At 38.2% G+C, this 22547-nt stretch overlaps 2 protein-coding genes across 2 annotated transcripts in view; one reads left to right on the top strand and one right to left on the bottom strand.

The window, feature by feature from the left end:
• Positions 1-22547, bottom strand: part of LOC126704468 (2-alkenal reductase (NADP(+)-dependent)-like) — a 121064-nt gene that overhangs the window by 44724 nt on the left and 53793 nt on the right. The window lies entirely within an intron of this gene.
• On the top strand, positions 1481-2641 carry LOC126702933 (uncharacterized). Its single transcript, XM_050401800.1, has one exon. It carries the CDS (start codon positions 1481-1483, stop codon positions 2639-2641), a length of 1161 nt encoding a protein of 386 aa, XP_050257757.1.

The following is a 22547-nucleotide window of genomic DNA, read 5'->3' as shown; positions in this document are numbered from 1 at the left end:
CGCCTTTCCAATACAGAACCCTTGGCGTCTGTGAAAGAGGACTTATAGCAATCAGCCACCTCGGCAATACCCATTGGTGAACCAGCCGAGGAGATAAAATGTGAAAGTCTAGAAAGGGTTATTGTTGACGACGACTTGGAGAGATTCTTTTAAGTCGGCTCGGAACTACCTCTCCAAGAGAGAGGAGAATTGATTGGGTTTTTGAGAAGAAATGTTGACGAATTTGCATGGAATGCCTACGATGCCTCGGGGTTTGATCCAAATCTCATTTGTCACTACCTAAACATTAACCCATCTTCTATTCCCAAAAAGCAGCCCCCCTGGCACCCATCGAAAGAGCATACCGACGCTGCTAGGGATGAAGTGATGAAGCTGAAAAAGGCAGGGGCTATCAAAGAAGTATTTTACTCCGAGTGGTTGGCAAATATAGTGGTGGTAAAAATAAAAAAATAAAAAAATAAAAAAAAACCAAGAAGTGGTGAGTCTACGTGGACTTCACAGACTTGAACAAGGCGTGCCCGAGAGACTCGTTCTCATTGCCTCGGATAGACCGATTGGTGGATGCAATTGTAGACCACCCCCGAATGAGCTTCCTGGACGCCTTCCAGGGTTATCATCAAATACCATTGGCCCTAGAAGATCAAGAGAAAACAGCATGCATGACACCCGTAAAAAACTACCACTATAAGGTGATGCCTTTCGGTTTAAAGAATGCAGGGTCTATCTACCAAAGGATGATGACCAGAATGGTCAAATCACAACTAGGCAAGAGTATTGAAGTCCACGTAGACGATATGATAGTAAAAAGTAAAATGGTATCTAAGCATGTGAGAGATCTTGAAGTCATTTTGGCAAATTAAGAGAGCACAAGCTACACCTTAATGCTTCTAAATGCTCATTTGGTGTCGGGTCCAGCAAATTTCTGAGCTATATGGTAACTCAAAGGGGAATAGAGGTGAGCCTGGACCAAATCAAAGTAATTCATAACCTACAAGCTCCTCGGAACCCAAAAGAAGTCCAGAAGCTCACTGGAATGATCGCGGCATTAAATCGGTTTATTTCCCGATCTGCAGACCGATGTCGACCTTTCTACCTCTTGATGAACAAGTGGAAAGGATTTGAATGGTCCGAGGACTATCCCTTAGCTTTCCAGCAACTTAAAGAATACCTGTCACGACCACCCATCATTTCTAGCCCTGAGGCCTACGAAGTTCTGTTTGCCTACATAGCAGTGGCCCCTTACGCTGTGAGCTTGGTATTAATATGGGTTGATAACGGCATACAACGGCCAGTGTACTATGTAAGTAAATCGTTACATGAGGTTGAGGTGTGTTACTTACCACTAGAAAAGGCAATTCTTGCAGTAGTGCATGCCACACGGAAACTCCCCCATTACTTCTAGGCACACACGGTCATTGTCCTGACTCAACTTCCCCTCAGGTCGGTGCTCTGGAGTGCCGATTACACAGGAAGAGTCACCATGTGGAGTACGCTCCTAGGGGCTTTCAATATTAAGTACATGCTTCGGACCTCTGTCAAGGGCCAAGTCTTCACTGATTTAATTGCCGAATTTACTGAAACCCCAGTAGAAGTAGTAGCAGAGGAGGAAAACATGGATGAAAAATCAGTTGGCACAATCTCTGCACAAGGAGCCTCACGATGGAAAGTCTACATTGATGGCGTGGCAAACCAAAGGGGATCTTGGGTAGGGCTGGTTCTAATATCGCCCGAGAAGATTACCATTAAAAAATCATTAAGACTTGGGTTCTCAGCTACAAACAACGAAGCCGAGTATGAGGCTTTGCTACAAGGAATGGTCATGGTGCAAAAAATGGGCGGGAAGGCGATAGAAGCATTCTCTAACTCCAAACTGGTCGTAGGCCAGGTAAGGGGCGAGTTAGAGGCTAGGGATGTGAGAAAGCAAAAATACCTTGGTCAAGTCAAACGCTTGCAATTAGACTTTGAATTTTTCAACTCGATACATGTCTCTAGAAGCGGGAACACACATGTGGATTCATTGGCCACTCTTGCCACGTCCTCGGCGCAGGATCTACCACGAATTATCCTTGTCAAGGATTTATGCAAGACAGATGCAATCAAAAAGGATATAGCTCGAATCCATCAGGTCAGAGTGAGTCCGAGCTGGATGAATCCCATAGTGAGTTTTCTCAAAGATGATGTATTGCCTAAAGAGAAATTGGAAGCCGAGAGGGTACGAAGGAAGGCTCCTTGGTTCTGGTTGTCAGAGGACCACAAGCTATACAAGTGCTCCTATTCTGGGCCATATTTATTATGCGTACACCTAAAAGCATCAGAGATATTGCTCGAAGAACTGCATAAAGGAATTTGGGAGAGCCACACGGGAGGAAGATCGCTAGCACACAGAGCCCTCACTCAAGGGTACTGGTGGCCGGACATACAGAAAGAAGCCCAAGAATATGTAAAGAAATGCGACCAATGCCAAAGATTTGCCCCAAATATCCACCAATCGGGAGGAGTCCTTAACCCCGTTTCCAGTCCTTGGCCGTTCGCTCAATGGGGTCTAGATATTGTCGGCCCTTTCCCGAAAGCAGCAGGGAACAAGCGATACTTGATGGTCGGCACAGATTACTTCACCAAATGGGTTGAAGTTGAGCTTTAGCCAACATCAGGGACACGGATGCAAAGAAATTCATCTGGAAAAACATCATTACATGCTTCGGAACTCCTCACACCCTCATCTCAGACAACAGCCTTCAGTTTGATAGTAAAACCTTCAGGAAATACTACTGCGACTTTGGAATCACAAATCGATATTCCACTCTAGCCTATCCTCAAGGAAATGGGCAAGTCGAGATTGTAAATAAGGTCATAATCAACGGGCTGGAAAAGAGACATGATGATGCAAAGGGAAGATGGGTGGAAGAACTATCACACGTCCTATGGACCTATCGAACCACGCCATGACGGTCAACGGGAGAAACTCCTTTTTCGATGACTTACGGGGCCGAGGCTGTGCTCCCCCTGGAAACTACCTTCCCAACGTTAAAATCCAGCACTTTTACCCCAAGTAATAACGACGAGTTGCTAGGGAGAAGTCTAGACTTAGCCGAGGATAAAAGAGAAAAGGCAATGATCCAATTGGCCTATTACCACCAAAAGCTAAAGCAGAGGTACGATACTAATGTAAAACTAAGGCCACTAAGGCCAGGTGACCTCGTGATGAGAAAAATTTTGGGTAGCGCCAAGAACCCATCTTGGGGAAAGCTGGGACCCAATTGGGAAGACCCATATCACGTCACTTCAGTGGCAGGAATAGGTGCATATTATCTAAAAGACCTAGACGAGAAAGCTGTACCTCGCCCATAGAATGTAAATAACCTAAGAAGGTATTATTATTAATGAAAGCAGCTTTGCCTATATTATATCTTATGATCACTGCGTGTCTTTCGGCTCATTTCTATCTATCCAAGTTTTAAATAGAACTTAAGTCTTGCATGGCTCCTCGAACCACAGACTTAGGCTATGTTTGGTTTATGTAAAATATTTTCCGGAAATACTATTTTTGGGAAAGGAAAATATTTTCAAGTGTTTGGTTGCATTCTGAAAAAATGCTTTGGAAAATATTTTCTAATGTTTGGTTGTGTTGTTGAAAATAATATAGAAAACACATTTTCTTCTTGTTCCTCACATTTTCTCAGCTTCCAAACAAATATATAATCCCATTTCTCAATAGATAAACACATAAACAAAAAAATTCATCAAATCCAGTCAAATTCGGTCAAATTCATCAAAACCCAACCATTTCTCAATTGCGATCTCAATGAGATCGGTGCTGTCTCGGTACGATCCTAGGGTGCAATCTCGGTGAAGTCGAATGCGTGATCTAGGCTCTGTGTTTGCCGGTGAAGTCGAAGGGTGTGATCTGGGTGCGATTCGAAGTCGAAGTTGAACGGCGAAGTCGAAGGGCTCTGGGTTCGCCGGCAAAGTCGAAGGTTGCGATTTGGGTGTGATTCAAAGTCGAAGTTGAATGGCGAAGTCGAAGGGTGCGATTCGAAGTCGAAGTCGAAGGGCTCTAGGCTCTGGGTTCGATCTCTCTCTGGGTGCGATCTCTCTGGCCAGAGCTTGGCTGGTCGGAGGGGTGTGCTCTCTCCCTCTCTCTTCTTCCTCTATCTTATTCTCACTCAGCTTTCTCTCTGTTTTTCGGAAAATGGTATTTGAAGGTAAAATAAAAACGGAAATAATTTTACACCCCAACACACGGTCAACTGAAAACCATTTCCGAAAAATTTATTTTCCATGAGCAACCAAACACCCACATTTACGGAAAAGCATTTCCGGCAGTGATTTTTACCCAAAACAAACATAGCCTTAGGGGACATTAACAACTTATAACATCTATCCAAGTTTTAAACAGAACCTAAATGCATAGCTCCTCGGATCACAGACTTAGGGGAAATTAACAACTTACGACATCTATCTAAGTTTTAAACAAAACCTAAGTCCTGCATGTCTCCTCGGACCACAGGCTTAGGGGAAATTAACAATTTACGACATCTATCCAAGTTTTAAACAGAACTTAAGTCCTGCATGGCTCCTCGGACCACAGATTTAGGGGAAATTAACAACTTATAGCATCTATCCAAATTTTAAATAGAACCTAAGTCCTGCATGGCTCCTCGGGCCATAGGCTTAGGGGAAATTAACAACTTATGACATTTATCTAAGTTTTAAATAGAACCTAAGTACTGCATGGCTCCTGACATCTATCCAAGTTTTAAACAGAATTTAAGTCTTGCATGGCTCCTTGGACCACAGACTTAGGGGAAATTAACAACTTAGGGCATCTATCCAAGTTTTAAATAGAACCCAAATCCTGCATGATTCATTGGACCATAGGCTTAGAAGAAATTAACAACTTATGGCATCTATCCAAGTTTTAAAACATGTCCAGAATCTTGCATGATAGCCTTTATTGCTTAAAGTTCATTGCACAGTTGTATTCTTCTCATTTGGTCATATTGGCAGAGTGTTGTTGCAAACATCAACTAAAAAAAAATAGTCACATTGACTTGAAACAATACAATAAAATTCCATCAACATCAATCATAAAGTTAAAAAATGAGAGAAAGAACATTTGTATTAATAAACCAAGAATAATACAATGCTTTTAAATGAGAAGTCTTTGAAAAGGAACAAAAATGTAATACAACTTCCGTCCAAAAAAAAAAAAAAAAAAAAAAAAAAAGATAAGAGCCCTAGGAGCTAAGCCTTAGTAGGGGGATCTTCTTTTTGCTCTGGCTGAGGAGGTGGAATATCCTTGACTTTGGGACCGGCCCCATGACCCTTGACCTTGGTGATTGTTTCCTTAGAGAGATCCTTGTCCTTGGAGGAGGGCTTTTTCCCCTTACCCTTGCCTTTACCTTTCTCTTCCTCCGCATCCTCAACTTGGACAGTGACCTGACCAAAGCCCCCGGTAATTTCAACTAAGGGGATGGCATTAGGGATAGTCGCAAGCTGCTCGGAAGCTTCAGGGGCATTGGCAGGGACCTCCCGAATCTCTAGAGGGAAGAAAACATTCTCGGGCAACCTCATCGCAGAATCTACAGGGACCCCTGCAGCATTAAGAGCTTGAGCCCATGAAATACTTCAGTAGTCCCTGCATACTTCTGGCAACTCTTCGGTAAGCCTCACCTCTGTCTCCTTCGCTTCAAGTTGATAGGTAGCCCTCTTCTCTACCTCGGCTGCTTCCTTGGCTAGCTGGACCTCATCCTTGGCTTTCTGCAACGCGGTTTTGAGATCCAGAAAGGCTTGCTTTTTAGTAGCAAGGTTGATCTTAGTCATGTGTAGTAGCTGGTGTTGGTCTTCAGCTTGTTTCTCGGCGGTCTTCAAGCCAGCCTCAGCATTCCTACAGTCTGTCTCTGCCTCCTTTAGCTTTTCAGCTAGCTCATGATGCTCCTGCTTGAGGGCTCCTAGAGCCTTCTTTACCTCGGCATGAGAGAGGGCTTCGACGTCAACCAACTTGTGGTTGTCATGACACCACTCCTCGGCCACAAAGACCTGCTGAGTAATCTGCCCAAGAATGACAAGATGACATAAGTTAAAATATGATATGACCCAATGATCTTGCGATTGAGAGGATGAATTGTCTTACCATTGTAGGATCCTTCTTCAAGGATAGGAAGAGTTCACCCTGTGAAAATCGTTGTAAGCCTCTATGTCCTTGGGAAGGAGCATGGGCTGCTCTAGGGCTTCAGTAATGTACCCTACTCGGCCCCTGTTGTACTCTCGGACTGAAGCGTTATAAGGAATTGCCGCTCCATCCACTTCAAGTCGGGGGCTCCAAGTGCGTGGAGGCATGCACACTTCAGCCTATTCTAGCTCTTCTCGGCTCTCCATAGATGGAGCCCTTTTATCCTGATGCTCTTGGGTCACCTTTTATTGTTTGGTGCCCTGGCGAGGACTCACCTCGCCTTCCTCGAGGGACTCAACCGGCCTCTTCTTTTTTAGGTCGGGATTAACTTTCAAGCCGAGATCAGCAGGGATCTGTGGAAGAGCAGGAGGAAGGTCGGAGGGGGTTTGGGACTTGGTGGGCGCCTTCGAGAATTGCCCCTTACCTCGGGTAGCTATTAGCTCTCACAAACTTTTTCCTTTGTTAGAAGCCATATTGTCCACCTCTTCGTCGGAAGAATCATCCGAACAGGCAATAACAAGAGGAGGGGCGCTGATCACAGAGTTTCTATTCGGCTCACCCTTATTGTTTGAGAGCTCAATTAAAGGAGCTTTTGGAATATCCTCCTCAAAGTAGAACTCATCTATCTCCTCCTCTAGAGAAAGACAAGATGATTCGGTCTCCTCTTCAACAAGCGCTGCAACTCCAGGATTATCTTGTGGAGGTGGCTGTGCAGCTGGTTGAGGATTCTGAATGATAGGCAAAACAACCGACTGAAGATCCCTTTGAGCCAAAAATCTCAGCTTTAACACGTCGATCCTAGCCAACCTTAGACTACGGACTCTTATGGATTGGCCGACGTCTAGGAAAACGCGGGACAAGGGTTCATAACCCAAGATCAAATGAGCAACATGCAGTTGCCCGTCCTCGTTAATGAAGATCTCTGACCTCAAGAGATAGTTCAAGGCCTAAACGTTTGTATGGCTCAGCCGAGGAGCAACATGTGCTCTATCTGCAAAACAACCAAAAAGGAAATTGTAGTTAAATTACAAAAATTTTGAATCTTTAAGTGAAGGAAATAAAACTAAAGGGTTAAACCCCTTTCCCAAGGGATTAATCCTTGTAAGGTTGAATTTATTCAACCATCTAATTGGCTTTATTCCGTGCCAAATTTGCTTGTAAATCAGCATTTAGTAACCCTGTATTTAGGTGGGATTGTTGTAAGGGTAGTGAGTGAGATAGTGTGAAGATTGCTCAAGAGTGTGCAAGAAAACAGAGTGTCGCGGCTGGGACTCGCGGGTGGACTCGCGGCTTCAACCCGCCAGACGATGCACACGTGCCACGCATGCTGGAAGATGAACAGTCATGCTAGCTGGAGCACTACAGGACAAAACAGGACAACTGGCCATACGGTTAACTCGCGACTGGAACTCGCGACTTATTCAAGCCGCGAGGTCAAGCCGCGAGCCACCCCTGTTTTGGAAAAACCTGACGTTTCGCATTCCTCTTCACTCCAGTATAAATACCCTTTTAACCCACGATTGAAAGAGAGCTTCCAGAGAGAATTTTGAAAGAGAAACCCTAAAGAAAAAACCAGATTGTTTCACCCACAATCTCTACCTTAGAGTCTCATCAAAATCCCTCACTCTCTTCCTCTCCATTGTCAAATCCTTGAGAGGCATTATACCAAACCTGGTTCTCACCATTATCATCTCTGTGAGACAGACGTTTGGATTTCTGGGAAGCAGTTAGGAAGGAGCCAATATTCATTGGTTGATGCTACGGTGTAGTAGCGGAATCCAGAAAGCTAGAAAAGAAAAAGGTTCGGCGCAACCTCGTTGGAGCAAGAAGCTTGGAGGGCTTAGGTGCATTGGGTAGATTAGGCTTGGAGGGTCTATTGCTGTCCTTGTATCCCAACTGTATTTTCTAGTGGATTGATTACCGCTTGGAGGGCGGCGGAGAGGTTTTTCTCCGAGGTCTTCGGTTTCCTCTTCGATAACATATCTGGTGTTATCTCTATGTTTGCATCTTCCTTCCTCTCTATCTCTGCCTTTACATTATCTGCTGTGGTTTATTTTGTTATGGCTTAGATAGTTGTTTAACCAATTCCATATTATAGCATATGTTAAGTTTCCGCACACTAGTTGTTTGACATATTGCTTGTGTTGGTTAAGTTGGTTTTTGGGGGTCTAAACGTTCAAAAGTGTTTTTGTACACGTTTTTGAACTTTCAATCCTAAAGGTACCGCACCTGGATCTCCTACCCGAGTTGGACAATGAAGACCGTCGCTCCACTCCCCCAAGGCAATAAGGAAGTCATCCTTCATACTCTTATTGGACTTAGGAAGATAGGAAATTAGCCTAATGATCTCGAACTAAGATTTAAGGTAGTACCTTGCTTTGGTAAGATGGTGGCACTCGTACATGTGAACTACGTCGTGCCATGTAAGACCTAAACTCATCTGCTCGTTCAGAACATCTATGCTGCCCAAGACCCTAAATAGATTAGGAGTGCACTGATGTGGTGTCAACCTATGGTTAAGCAAATAATCTCGGGTAATCCTACGCATGGGAAGCGTCATTCCTCCCTCTATAAAAGTGATCATGGAAATGATGACTTGACCCACGTCCCTATTGGTCAGCACTTGTTCTGGAGGACAATACTCCAAAACCACCCCTTACGGGATGCGGTACTTTGCCCTAAAGGCCTCCATGGCGGCCAGAGTATCTACTAAATACTTGAATCTACCTATCTAGACGAACTAGCGGGCTGAGAACGAAGGCTGAGGTGAAAATTGGGGTTATGAAGAGGAAGGAGAACTTACGGGTATCCTTACAACAATCTCTGAAGCTTTCAGAGATCTCCTCAGAGAAAGACTTCTCATGGAAATAACTACAGAAATTCGAAGGCCTAGAACGTTTATGAAGAACTGGGTGCTGGAGTTCTCTGGAGTTCTTGTATGCTAGTAGAAAAGAAAAGCAGAAAGAGTTTCCTCAAGGTTTTATATAGCAAGAGAGGAAAGGGAAGGTTATTCCAGCTCAAAATTCTAGGAGGAATGTCAGTCGTTGGATCTGCGCTTCGCCACTGGATGTGGGGAACACAAAGCCGCCAGGAGTCATTAATAGCGCCTCGTAACTTACACCGCGTCAGAAGCAACCGTTCCTACACGTGTGAACCAAAAATTAGTTGGTCTTATCCCTTAAAAAGTCAAAACCCCGCTTTTCTCCTCGGATGGAGATAAAAACTGGAGTTTTGAGGGGCTATTGTGGGGACTATGGCCCAAAGTAACGAGTTGGGCCTTGGGCTTGTCCGAGGACGCTAGCAAGGTCGAGGAGACAACGTGGTTTAGATGATCTACATTATAAGCCTTATCATGGGAGACAAAGAAAGAAGGTCCGAAGAGGAATTCCTTTCTAGACATTGACAATCCGGAGCAAATGTATGTTCAAATTGTTGAAGCATACGCCCTAAACACGTGACAAAGAAGAAAACTCAAAATATCTAAGTAAAAGCTGCCACCACCATATTAAATACACTGCAGCTACTTTTCTGACAACATTAATGTGGAGAAGACCCCTGAATAGTGTTACCTTGGCTAACGCAACTCACAAAGGATTGAAAGGGGTGTCTGATGAGATAGGTGCTTAAGTGGGGGTTCAAATGATCAACAAGTGTAAAGCCCAGATGATCAGGAATAGCCTATATGATGTAGAAAAGCCCCCATGAGAGGGGGGTAAGGAAAAGAAGGAGAGGATACTGTAGCATGCAAAAGAACCCTAATGTAATCTATATTCATAAATAAACTTCTAAGTCACCTCGGACAGAAGGTCCTTTGATCATAATAGCTTTTGTTCTTGTCTGTGTGTTCCCCAATCCCATGCAAGCCATTGCTCAACTTATCTAAACCTAATTCTTTGACCCATACTCTACAAAATTCATTGTATTGGGCTTTTTGGACCAAGATTCCATACAGTGTGGGCTTGGGCTCCAAACATTGTCCCTACAAAAATATATAAGAATGACTATCAATAATATTTAAATTATATATGTAAAAATTATATTATGCATCTTAATGTATATCTTTTAAGTAAATTTATGCATATGCATAGGTTACAAACTAGTTTAACTAATTACTTATAACTTAACCTCAGTTCAACTCAATTATTATGGATAAACGCCAATCCACCTAATTGCCCATAAAACTTGAAAATTACCAAAGTACTCCTAAAATCCTCTAAAATTGTTGAAATACACCTTAAACTTAAAAAATGACCAAAATTTAAATAGACTTCAGGTAAGATTTTTATTTTTATTTTGGTTTTGTTATTTATTTATTTATTTGTTTACATGATTGAGTTTGGGTTTGACATGGTGAAGAGGACCAAAATTTAGACATCAAGTAAGATTTGATTTTTTTCTCTTCTTCTTACGTGATTGAATTTGTGTTTCACCTAAAATTGATTAGGGTCAAGATTGGATTGAATTAAAACTACCTCAAAAAAAAAAAAAAAAAACAAAACAAAACAAAAAAAAGAAGGAGGAAAAACTACCTCAATCAAAAGGAGTTACTATTTTAAACACGTATAACAGGAGTTTAGTTTCGATCAACATTAGCCCATAAGTTTTTTTTTTTTAACCTTAAACATTAAAGAGAAATTAATCAAAGTTTTAAAAATATTTCAAAAATCAATATTTTAAGAGAATTTTTAAATTTTTTTTCCATTTAAAAATGTTTAAAAGGTGAAATATTGCTCCACAGAGTGGCATTCAGTCTTTAGAGAAGTCCGCCAAACGAGCAATTTCCTTGTAGATGAGAAGAAATAAAGGAGAAAGTGACTCATGCACAGTGTACTATCAAAGAGACTTTGAAATGGAAGCCAATTTGTAACAATGAAGGTGAAATCGGTGAAAGCCAATCAATCAATATATATATATATATATATATATATCGGTGAAAGCCAATCAATCAATATATATATATATATATATATATATAAAAGTAGAGACCTTGTGCGGGAGTGCATGAGATCTTGCCAAGTAACGCTCTGATTTTGTATTTAATCTTTTTTTTACCTCTTTCATTAAGGTTTTTTATATCAATATGAGCTGTGATGGTCCCACACATTTTCACTTTTCAATTTTCTATTAAAAAGTGAGAATACACAATGTGATCGATTCGCCAATATTTCATACTTTTTTTTTTTTTTTTTGATGAAGTTTCATACTTTTCTCACAACTCATAATTTTGAGTCAAGTTTGTGTTTTAGAATTTTGCTTAACACAATCCTTTAGACGGTCCTATTATTTTTTCAAAGAATACCTTTCTTTCGAAGAAATTGTATTAATACAATCCTTCTATGTACAACTCTCTCTTCTTCCCTTTCCCTTCCCTTACTTTTTCCTCCCTTCCTTCCTTTTCTATCATCTCCCTTACAACTAAACAAGATATTCGTTTCCAAATTCAGCTAATTAAAAAAAAAAAAAGTGTTTAGAGGATATTAATAAAAAGAGTCCGAATTTGGTGAGAATGGGGTGTAAAATCCATGTTTTATACCATCCAATAAGAGATTATCACATCAACTTTTTACTTAAAACTCAGTACATCATACCACAATGAATAACATCTTAATAAACTCCCATTTTGGTTGAATTTTCAAATGAGTATTATAATTAATAGTGTGGTTGTGCTTATTCTTTAATATATAATAAGACGATGTAGTATGTTGGGTTTTAAACTACATCTTTATAGAATTTAATCTTTAATAAAAAAAATGTTAAAAAAAAAAATTGTTTAATTATCATTTTAGTCTTCAAAACTTGATGTGTCAAAATGGTTTTTGACATATTAAACGTGTCAATTTTATTTCTAAACTTTAGTTATTGTGTCAAAATAATCCTTATTAATAAGTGGTACATGAAAAAAATCGATGTATCTAACATTAATATCAAAATAGTATTTTTATGCCATCTAAGCTATCCTTTGAATTATCACGTGTCCTTAATTATAAAATAGAATAAAATATTTGAAAATATATTATTCGCATCTCCATAAGTAAATGAGACGTCATTTTATTAGCAGAAATTGAAAATTTCTTTCTTTTCTTTTCCTTTGCTTTCTCGGCAACCAAACATGGTTTAATTCTTGACTTTTTAGTTAAGGTGCTCATGAACATCATTTGAAAAACATACTATTTACCTAATTTTAAAATAGAAATTTTTAAAAAACAAAAATCCAAATGTCCATTTTTAACATGATCATTTTTTTAAGAACTTAAAGTTATTACCAATTATTTTATAAAAAATCTTGTAAACTAACATGGTACTGAATAGAATTAGTGTCATGTCGACAAGGTAATAAATCAATTTCCAAATTATTTTCTATTTTGTGTTTAAAAATTGATACATCCACTTAATAAAATTAGTGTGTAACTACATGTATATGTACAAGTACATTTAAAAACAATCACAATTACAATTATATATATATATATATATATATAATTGTATAATTTAACCAGTGGATTCAAATTAGAAAAATTAAATAGTTAATTCTTTTTTTCAACATTTGTTGTCCTTATGTATGGCTCAAACCTTTAATAATCATTAATTAACAAAAAAAAAAAAAATAGAAGACTTTCTTATTCTTTTTCAAATGAAGTTTGACACATAAAAGAAACAATAATCTATTAATTATGATATAAATAAGAATAATAATTACATAAATAATCCCTAAAAATGAAGGAAACAAAAATAAAATAAAATAAAACTTTATAAGATGGGTAAAGTGGGGTGTTGTGGGGGACTAATTTATTATAAACTTTACATTTGTGATAATATAAAATCTTTCAGGGTGAGTTGGTAGGGAAAAACCAAGAATCTCATGAGGCTTTTTAAAACAAAGAAGGGCCATGGTAATTAGTTGGAACTCTTCTAAAATTTCCAAGATAAGAACCAAATTAACCTTTGAACTCCTATCCCAAAAAAAAAAAAAAAAAAAAAAAAAAAAAAAAAAAAAAAAAAAACCATTGAGTCAAAAAATAAAAGGCATGTATATAAGGTTGAAAAACAATATTAAAAACAGCCAAAAAAATTTTTATTTTATTTTTAAATATGGCATGGCATTGGTGGATTGCTAATCTAGGGTGGAAGTGGAATTAATTTAAGGTGAAAATACATTTTTGATTCCCATCTTTTGGACTAATTGTCATTTTGGTCACTATTTTGATTTTGTTACTATTTCAGTGCCTAAAAATAGAAAATCAATTTTATTTTGATCTTTGTTACTAACAGAAAAATCATACATAGCAAACAGAGTGCATGGGTGGCCAACATTAAAATGACATGGTTATTAAAATAATATTTTAAAAAACTTATTTGTCATTTAAAAAATTTCACATAAACATATTAATAATTAAAAAAGCCACGTGAGAAAAATAAAAAATAGACCTACAATCTAATAAAATAAAATTATTAAATTAAAAAATTGGGATAATTACACAGAACCCACCTGTGGTTTGGGCGAAAATCACTTTGTCTACCCGTAGTTTGAAAAGTGTCACTTAACCTACCTGAGGTATGTTTCCGTCAATCTCCGTAACCCACCTCGGTCTCTGCCGTTACAAAAACACCTTTTAACCCCAAAACAGAACATAACACGAATCAAAATACCTAAAAATCAAAAACTTTTCGAGAGAGGGACCTGAGGTGAGATCAGCTTGTTCTTCGTGGTTTGGAGCATTTGGAGGAGAAGAAAACACTTATTTTGCATCATCGAAACTAGGCAAGGTATGTGTGACTGCTATTCATCGCAACCCACCCACGTAATTAGAGTTTTCTCAAAATTTTACCATCTTTGATGAAGTGGGTCTTGGGGTTGGATTCGTTATAGAGGCGCTACACCAAGGGAAGATGGTACTACTTAAAGGAGGGTGATCTGGGGAGATCAAGAAAATCAAGGGTGGGTAGAGAACGAAGAGCTTGTGCATTAGTGGCAGGCCACAAGTTGTAAAGTACAGAAGCCAAAAAGGCAGAAAGAAGAGGGGAAAGCAGAGTAGTCAGAGGAGGAGAAGCGATGGGAGAAGAGAGACCAAGTGAGGTACATGGTGGTGGCGGTGAGGGCTCCATAGCCAATGCCGAAGAGGAGAGTGACGACGACACTCAAGATGTCCTTGGTGCGGTCACAGAAGGAGCTGAAGTCATAGGAGTGACGACGACACTCAAGATGTCCTGGGTTTTATTTTGATTTATAGCTCCTGTTTTGATGTTTTTTGTTGGTATTGGCTGCTTTTTGTAAAGAGTTTGAGTTTTATTTGAACTGGGTTTCGAAAATTTTGTTCATTTTGATTCATAGAAATGGTATGGGATGTGTTTGATTTAAATCTTCTGTGCCGTGTGAGTATTGAAGAGATTTTGAGGTTTCTTGAACTGGGTTTTGATTGTTATTGTGAATGATGATGTTTATTTGGGTTTACTCAGGCACATTGGGGCTTGGTACTGTCGAAGAAAGAAGTATACTTCAGTGCAATATAGGAAACAAGAGTCCTATTTTGAAGGGAAATATTGTATAGTTTGGTTATTTGTGTAGGTTGATCTGGGTTTTATTTTTTTGGATATGTTCTTCATGTTCAAGATTTATGTGAATTAAGAGAGATCAATACCACTTTTTGATCTTGTTTCTCTTATATTTTTGTGCTATTTTTTGTTTTGGGAGGAGAGAGACATAAAATTTGAGCAAAAATATCTATTTACCCCTGATTTTAACAGAGGTGGGTTACGGAAAACAAACGGATCATACCTCAGGTGGGTTAAGTGATACTTTTCAAACCACGGGTAGGCAAAGTGATTTTCGCCCAAACCACAGGTGGGTTTAGTGTAATTATCCCTAAAAAATTTATTTTCATTCTTTTCTCTCTCGCTTTGCCGATTTTCATTCTCCCTCTCTTTGATCTCTCTCTCCCAGCGATTGAATGCTCTGTGGGGCTTGGTCTCAATCAAGTTCTCAAGCTCAACCATGAAGTTTTATGGATCCGTGGAGGCGAAGGATCAGTTTGGGGTGGTGGGTCAGTTTGGATTCGTGGGTTATGAATTTGTGGTTGTGTTGTGTTGTTGTGAAACCCCAAATCGGTGGTGGTAGTGGTTGTGAGCTATGGATTGGTGGGTTGCTATGTTGCTGTGAAGCCCAAATCGGTGGTGGTTGTATTGTTGTGAAGCCTAGATCGGCGGTTGTGCTGTGCTTTTGTGAAGCCTAGATTGGTGGTGGTGGTGGTGGTCGGTCCCCACAGCAAAGCCTCAAGTAGCGGCTCTCAAACCTGGCATAAGGGTACGATACCCCAACATTGTTGACCAAAACCCCAACAGTTAAACCTTCAATAGCTTCACTAACCCTCTTAATCCCCTCAGACAAATCACCAGAGAAATCCACAACAACATTCTTGATCTGGGTTTTGCCGTACTTGGCTTGAATAGAATCCAAGACATCTTTGAGCTTGTCTGGATTCTGACTCACCAAGACAAGTTTTAGACCCGAGAGAGAACCTAAAGTGAAAAGCACGAGAATCCAGAAAGGTTGAGTCTTGAGCTCATCTAGAACACAGGTATGCATGATTTTTGTGGATTTGGAAGTTTTTAGCTTATGATTTTTGTGGATTTGATGATAAGGCTTTGCTGGTTGCTGGGAAATTGATGAAGAAATTTGTTTGATTAAAATTCTGTGTATTTGGTTGGAAATCTATGTTATGAGAAATATTGTATTAGGATAATAATTTTGGTTGAATGTATAATTGATTTTTGTGGAACAATTTGGGCACAAATTTTGGAATATTATGGGTTTTTATTCTTATGATTAAATATTCTAGGTTTGTTGTTCTTACGTGTTCAAGATGAACACAGTCAAATAGATCTCAAGTAATGTGTTTTTTGGTTTTTAATTTTGTTTTTCTCTTTTTTATTTGATTAAAATTGATAATTAAAAAAAAAAATTAGAAACTAAGGTAGAGTTGACATGGCATTAATTTTTTAAAAATCAAATAAAATTTATTATTATTATCATTTTATTAGTCACGTCAACATCTAACATGCCACTAATACTCTCCGTTTGCTGCATATGAGTTTTTGTCAGTGAATTGACTGTAAAGACCAAATTAAATAGAATTGATTTTTTGTTTGTAGGGAGTAGAATAGTAACAAAATTAAAATATGAACCAAAATGAAAATTAGCTCAAAATATAAAGGCTAAAAATGTATTTTGGCCATTAATTTATAAATGTGTCCTGAAATTTGTGATGATGGAAATGCATTTTGTCTGGCTGATCAAGTGATGAGTTAGAGCATCTCCAACAAGCTTACTAAACCCAAAATTTAGAGAATAAACCCATAAAATGGTGCTCCAATAGTCTCTCTAAATTATTGTTTATTAGAAAAAAATTGTTTGCTAATGAACAATCACTCTCTTGGTCACTCTCATAGTTTGATAACCTACTGTTCATGAGCAAAACAATTAGATGTAATAAAAAATTCAAACCACCAAATAAAGAGAAGTTAGGGTGCACGGCTGCACCAAGAAGTGCAGCCCATATATAATGAATCCTATTTCAACATGAAATAGGTGAAGACTTCTATACTATTAGGAATAGAAGTGTAGGCGACAGAGCTTTAATATAAAGCATTGATGTATGTGGTTTCGCGTATATACATATAGAGAGAGAATCAGAGAGAAACTGAAATGCAGCCTATATATAATGACTCCTATTTCAACATGAAATAGGTGAACTTGGTGTAAAGACTTCTATTCAATTAGGAATAGGAGTGTAGGAGTGTAGGCGACAGAGCTTTAATATAAAGCATTGATGTATGTGGTTTCGCGTAGATACATATAGAGAGAATCAGAGAGAAACTGAAGTGCAGCCTATATATAATGACTCCTATTTCAACATGAAATAGGTGAACTTGGTGTAAAGACTTCTATTCAATTAGGAATAGGAATGTAGGCGGCAGAGCTTTAATATAAAACATTGATGTATGTTGTTTCACGTAGATACATATAGAGAGAGAATCAGAGAGAAACTGAAGAGTGAAACACAGTTTTGAAGCCGACTAAAGAAAGAAGATTAGTACTTTGTGTGACACTAAGGGAAAAAAGAAAAGGTGAATTTTCTTTTGCTCGAAACACACAAGGAAGATAAATTGAGATTTTTTTCTATGACGATTATTTGAGTGCTACAATCACAGAGAGTTGACGTATTTAGAGTGGAAATTCTTGCTACCAAGTTTTGTGGTGAGGTTGTATTTGTTCCTAGAGATATTATTGTATTTTCCCACTTTATTGTGAACTCAAGTTTTGGATATAACTTAAGTGTTGTAGTCTCTATTTTATTATAGTAGATTAATCGGATTTGCTCTGTAGTTTTTTTCTCTACACTGGAGGGTTTTCCACGTAATTTCTCATTTTTCTTGTTAGTTGATTTTTTTATTACTTCCATTGATTTCTATTTTCTTTATTGCTTGGCTTATATTTAATTTAATTCACACATAAACAACGATTTATCCCAACAAGAGAAAGAAAGAAAGAGCTAGAGGTATGTCCAGAGGTAGAAACAAAAAATGAAAATGAAGATAGAGATAAGAAGTATACGTGCGTGGAGGACAAAATAAGAGGGGAAAAAAATGAAAAAGAAAGAAAAGATGAGAAAATAAGAGAAAAAAAAGAAAAGAAAAAAGAAAAAAAGAAAGAAAAGTATGAATGAAAAAAAAAAGTATAGAGATAAGGGGAAAATAAAATAAAAAAAGAAGTAATTAAAATTGAGAAATGCTACTATAATATTTTTACAATAAATTTTTAAGTGGTAAGTTATTATTAGCTAATATTAGTAAGAAAAAAAATAAAATTTTTAGAAAAAGAAAAAGATAATTTTAATAGTAGGTTTTAATTAAAATCAGTATCAACTTAACTTATTACAAATAATTTTTTGTGAAGGTGTTCTAAAAATATTAAGAAGGTAGTTTTAAGAATGAATGAAGGAAAATTGATAGGAAAATATAAATTTTTTAAAACAAAGCTGTATTTAAAGGGTCTGCGATTAAGGCTTTCAATGCTTTGATGTTTGCACAAGAGATTCCCTGTTGGCCGGTAGATGATATGATTATATTTGCACAGGAATTCCATCTGCCAATAGGGATGGCAATTTTTGCCCGACTCGCAGGTATCTGGCCTGGCCCGACCCTAATGGGTTGGATTTTACCCAGTCCAATTAGGAATAGGGTCGGGTATGGGTTTTAAAAAAAAAACCCGAAGCGGGTCCGGGTTTTATCAAAAAAATCCGAGATCCGACTCGAAACCTGGCCCGGTTAAAAACCCGACACCTAAAATTACAAAAATACCCTATATATATATATTCCTATATTCTAACCCTAATCCCTCATTTCTTCACTCTTTAGCAGTCGACACTCACACTCCCTCAATCCTCACTCCTCACCTCAGTCTGACAATCGCTCATTTCAGCTCAGTCTGACACTCCCTCTCCCTCACTCATGCAGTCAGCCAGTCCAACACTCCCTCACTCCCTCAATCACGCCTCCCTCGCCTCCTCACCCTCACTCTGAATAGAGAAAGAGACACCCTCCACCGTGACGCCTCATTCCGCCACATCGGCGGCCACCACACCTATAAGTTTTACTTCTTCTTTTTATTTTAGTTTGTTTCTAAATTTTGGATTTGATTGGTTAGAAAAATGTAACCAAAAACGAAAATGAATTCTCAACTTCTGATTCCAGTTTTACTTGTAAGTTTCTTTCTTTGTACGCATTTCTCTTTTGTTGTTTCTATTTTTTTTTTTTTTTTTGGGGGGTAGAAATAGAATTGTTTGATTCCTTAAGTTCTGTTTGGTTCTCTCAATAAAAAGTTCTGTTTTTGGTTTGCTAAAAGTTGTTTTTTTAAACATCTCCAATGATTTGGTTGGTGATTTTTTGTATGATGGAATTTGCTGATTTTTATGGGTTATATTTTTTTACTATTTTTTGAATTTGAATCATGCTCTTGGCTGGTTTTTGTTTTAAAATTTTGGAATATTTTTTTCAGTGTTTCATTAAAATTTGTTTGGAGGTTTTGATAGGTTTTCAATTTTTTAGTTGTGGGTTAGTTTTAAGGTTCGAAAATGATTTTGTATGTATTTCCTTTTACTTAAATGAATGGTTCTATATTTTGATAGTTTTGAACAATTAATGGTGTTTAAACATTTCTCTTGCAAATTCCTACAACTTGTCCTCTAGGTAACAAATATTGAGCTGTTGTATTCTGTGAGAGAGAATATTTTAACTCTTTTTAAAAAAATTTAATTTTAATCATAAATTAACTCTGTTTGAAATTTATCTTCAATTAATAGGAGAACCGGGAAGACTGATTCGCGAACGTTATAGAACAACTTCTCAAGTGGTCCAGAACCAAGTTAGAAGCTTTGCACTTTCACTGTTGATATATGTATTGGACTGATTTGGCATTTGACATTTGGGCCACGTTATCTAGGCTTGAATTGGAATATGCAGGCTTGAATGTAGGCAAAAATAAATTTGAGCTTAAATTTATTTATTTATTTACTTTTTTTGGTTGGCATTGGGCCCAATCCCTAAACGGGGCCCGTGGGGCCCAGCTGGGGCGGGTCTGGGCCCCGGGAAAAAACTCGGTACCCTAAACGGGCTGAGTCCGGGCCATGGGTCTTGCCTCGCGGGTCGGGTCCGGGTATGGAAAAATCCGGCCCGAACCCAACCCGTTGCCATTCCTATTTGCCGACACATCGAATCCATTTTTTTCCTGCACAATGGTTAATTGGTGGGCCTACTTGTTCTACTAATTGAGATAAGGAAGGAAACTTTAGCAAAGGTTCAAAAACGCATTTGACCATTATGTCTTTCTCTTCTCTTCCTCTTTATTCTTCTCAAACTATTTCTATCTCTCTTTCTCTTTTTTTTTTTTTTTTTTTTTTTTTTTTTTTTTTTTTTTTTTTTTTTGAGAAACTCCTTCTCTCTCTCTTACTCTTTCCTGACGTCCATTGACTGCATTTACCTATTTGCAAGCTACTACAGTAAGTGCACCCTGACATGTCTTTCATGCTATTCAATTTTATTATTATTATAAATTGGCTGAATATATAGTTTTACTAATCATTCATCATTTTAATCCATATATTAAATAGGAAAAAAAAATCAAATCTACTTTGTTCAAGTTATTTAAACTAGAAGATAAAATCCAAATCTTTATTATTATTTTTTTGGGGTAAATTGCACATATCTGGTATATTCTTAAAATATGCAACTAATATATGATTTATTTTTGAGATTGGTTTACTTTCAGTACTTTTTTTAATTAGAAAATTTTTTTTTTTTGGCTTTATGTTAAGTTATCATTTTTCTCATAATATTAGTGTTGACTTATTCCATGACAAAAAATATTGTAATTGCTTTAATTTGTTTCCTTGTATTTTTGTGGGATTTATTTGTAATGAGTTTAGTATTAAGTGGTGGAGATTTGATCAAGACAGCTAGAAGTTACACTAGGAGCACATGATAGAAGCTGAAGAGTCATGTCAGATTGTTGTTTTCGCGAGTGTTTCACGGATAAGGTCTTCCCACAAGGTACTCGTGAAACATTTTACTTAGAGGATTTTTAAGTGTGACTTTCTTACCCTTCACTCATACTATATGTACCTTCATTACCCACAAATGTATGTGAGGCCATTCAGAGAGAAAAACCATAGATAAGTTTTTTACAACACATACATCCATCTTTTAGAGAGAGAGAGCTACTCATCCTTAGTAAGAAATCATTCTAGCTTCTTCTCTTTCCCTCTCCCATTGTCATACCTTGAGAAGAGATTTGTATCTAAACATAGCCCACACATTTTGAGAGTGTAGAGAATGTTTTGAAGGTTAGGAAGTTTTGGAAATTTGCCAAAAGAAGCTGGTCAGGCTTGGGGAATGTAATTGGCATATTGCGAGATCCAGAAAACTAGAGAACACATGACTCTGAGAAGTCCGTTGGTAGCAGGAGCTTAGAGGGCTCAAGTATATTGGGTAGACTAAGTTTGGAGGGTCTTTTGTTATTCATATACTTCAACTTTATTCTCTAGTGGATCGATTTACCACTTGGAGGGTGGCGGAGAGGTTTTTCGCTGAGTTCTTTGGTTTCCTCTTCAATAACACGTCTTGGTGTTATCTTGTGGTTGCATCTTTCTTCACTTATTCTTGTACTTTATTTTTATTGTTTGTTGCTCATGTTTATGCACTAGAGTAGTATCGGTTCATTGCACACATTTACTCTTATTTCCACACTTAGATTAAGTAAGAGTAAAAGCAATCTAGCCGTAATTTTTAATTGGGGGTCTAAACAAGCTTTTGTATTCTCACAAATCTGAGCTTTCAATTTAAATAAACAATGACAAGTGGTAGTGGGTTTAATCTCCACATTTTATTTAGTTAGTAAATAATGTGGTAATTTCTCATTAAAACAAAAAGAAGATTTCATTTAAAAAAGTATTAGAATCATTTTTTATTTCACTTTGGGACTTAATTCTTTTGTGATTTTTTTTTTGGTTAAATGCCTCTTTTACGATTTGTTTCATGAAGTATACAGACCATTTTTATCTAAGTCATGTCTATTTGTTTCTGTAGGGTCGGTTTTTGGGGCCCAGGCCCAACAAATGAGTGGTTCTGGCCCAAAGGACTCTAGACAATGAATTTATAGAGAGCGGGTTACAGAACTAGGGCTGGACGAAGTGAACGTAAGTTAAGTGTATGCCATGCAACAATTTGAACGTACAATCTGAACGTAAGAATATCTTGTTTTTGTCCACAGGATATATGGTCCGAGGAGACATATAAGTGCACCTCTTGTAATGTTTAAAGACTACCAAGTTCTTTTCTTTCTCTCTTGCTTTTTCTTCTCTAAACTCCCGATCCCTTCTTCAGGGGAGTGGGCCAAGAAGGCTCGCGAGGACCTACATAACGAGGCTAAGTCCCGCCTTGCTGCTGAGACGGTTGCCGGTGACCTTAGGCAGGAAAAGGATTGCCTAAGCACCGAGGTGAAGGAGGCGCAGAAGGCTCGTGCGAGCGCTGAGGCTGGACATAAAAACATCACCAAGCAGGCTGAGGAACTGCGCAAGCAGCTGCAACAGTCTGAGGCAAACCTCACGACAAAGAAGCAGGCGGTCTCAGATCTTAGGGCCGAGCTTGCAAAGGTCAAGGAAGTTGCTCGCGTGGCCAGAGAGGTGGCTGAGAAAGCGGTGTCGGCCTCATATGATCGTGGTGTAAGGGACACCGAGATGAGGCTGACTGAAGAGGTGGCCGCCGTATGCAGGGATTACATCACAATGTCTTGGGGTGTAGCCTTGGATAGGACGGCAGTCCTAGC

The sequence above is a fragment of the Quercus robur genome, chromosome 10 (genome assembly GCF_932294415.1).
Source record: "Quercus robur chromosome 10, dhQueRobu3.1, whole genome shotgun sequence".
Lineage (NCBI taxonomy): Eukaryota > Viridiplantae > Streptophyta > Magnoliopsida > Fagales > Fagaceae > Quercus > Quercus robur.
Note: the sequence above shows the minus strand (reverse complement) of the source record. Positions and strands in the feature narration are given on the sequence as shown.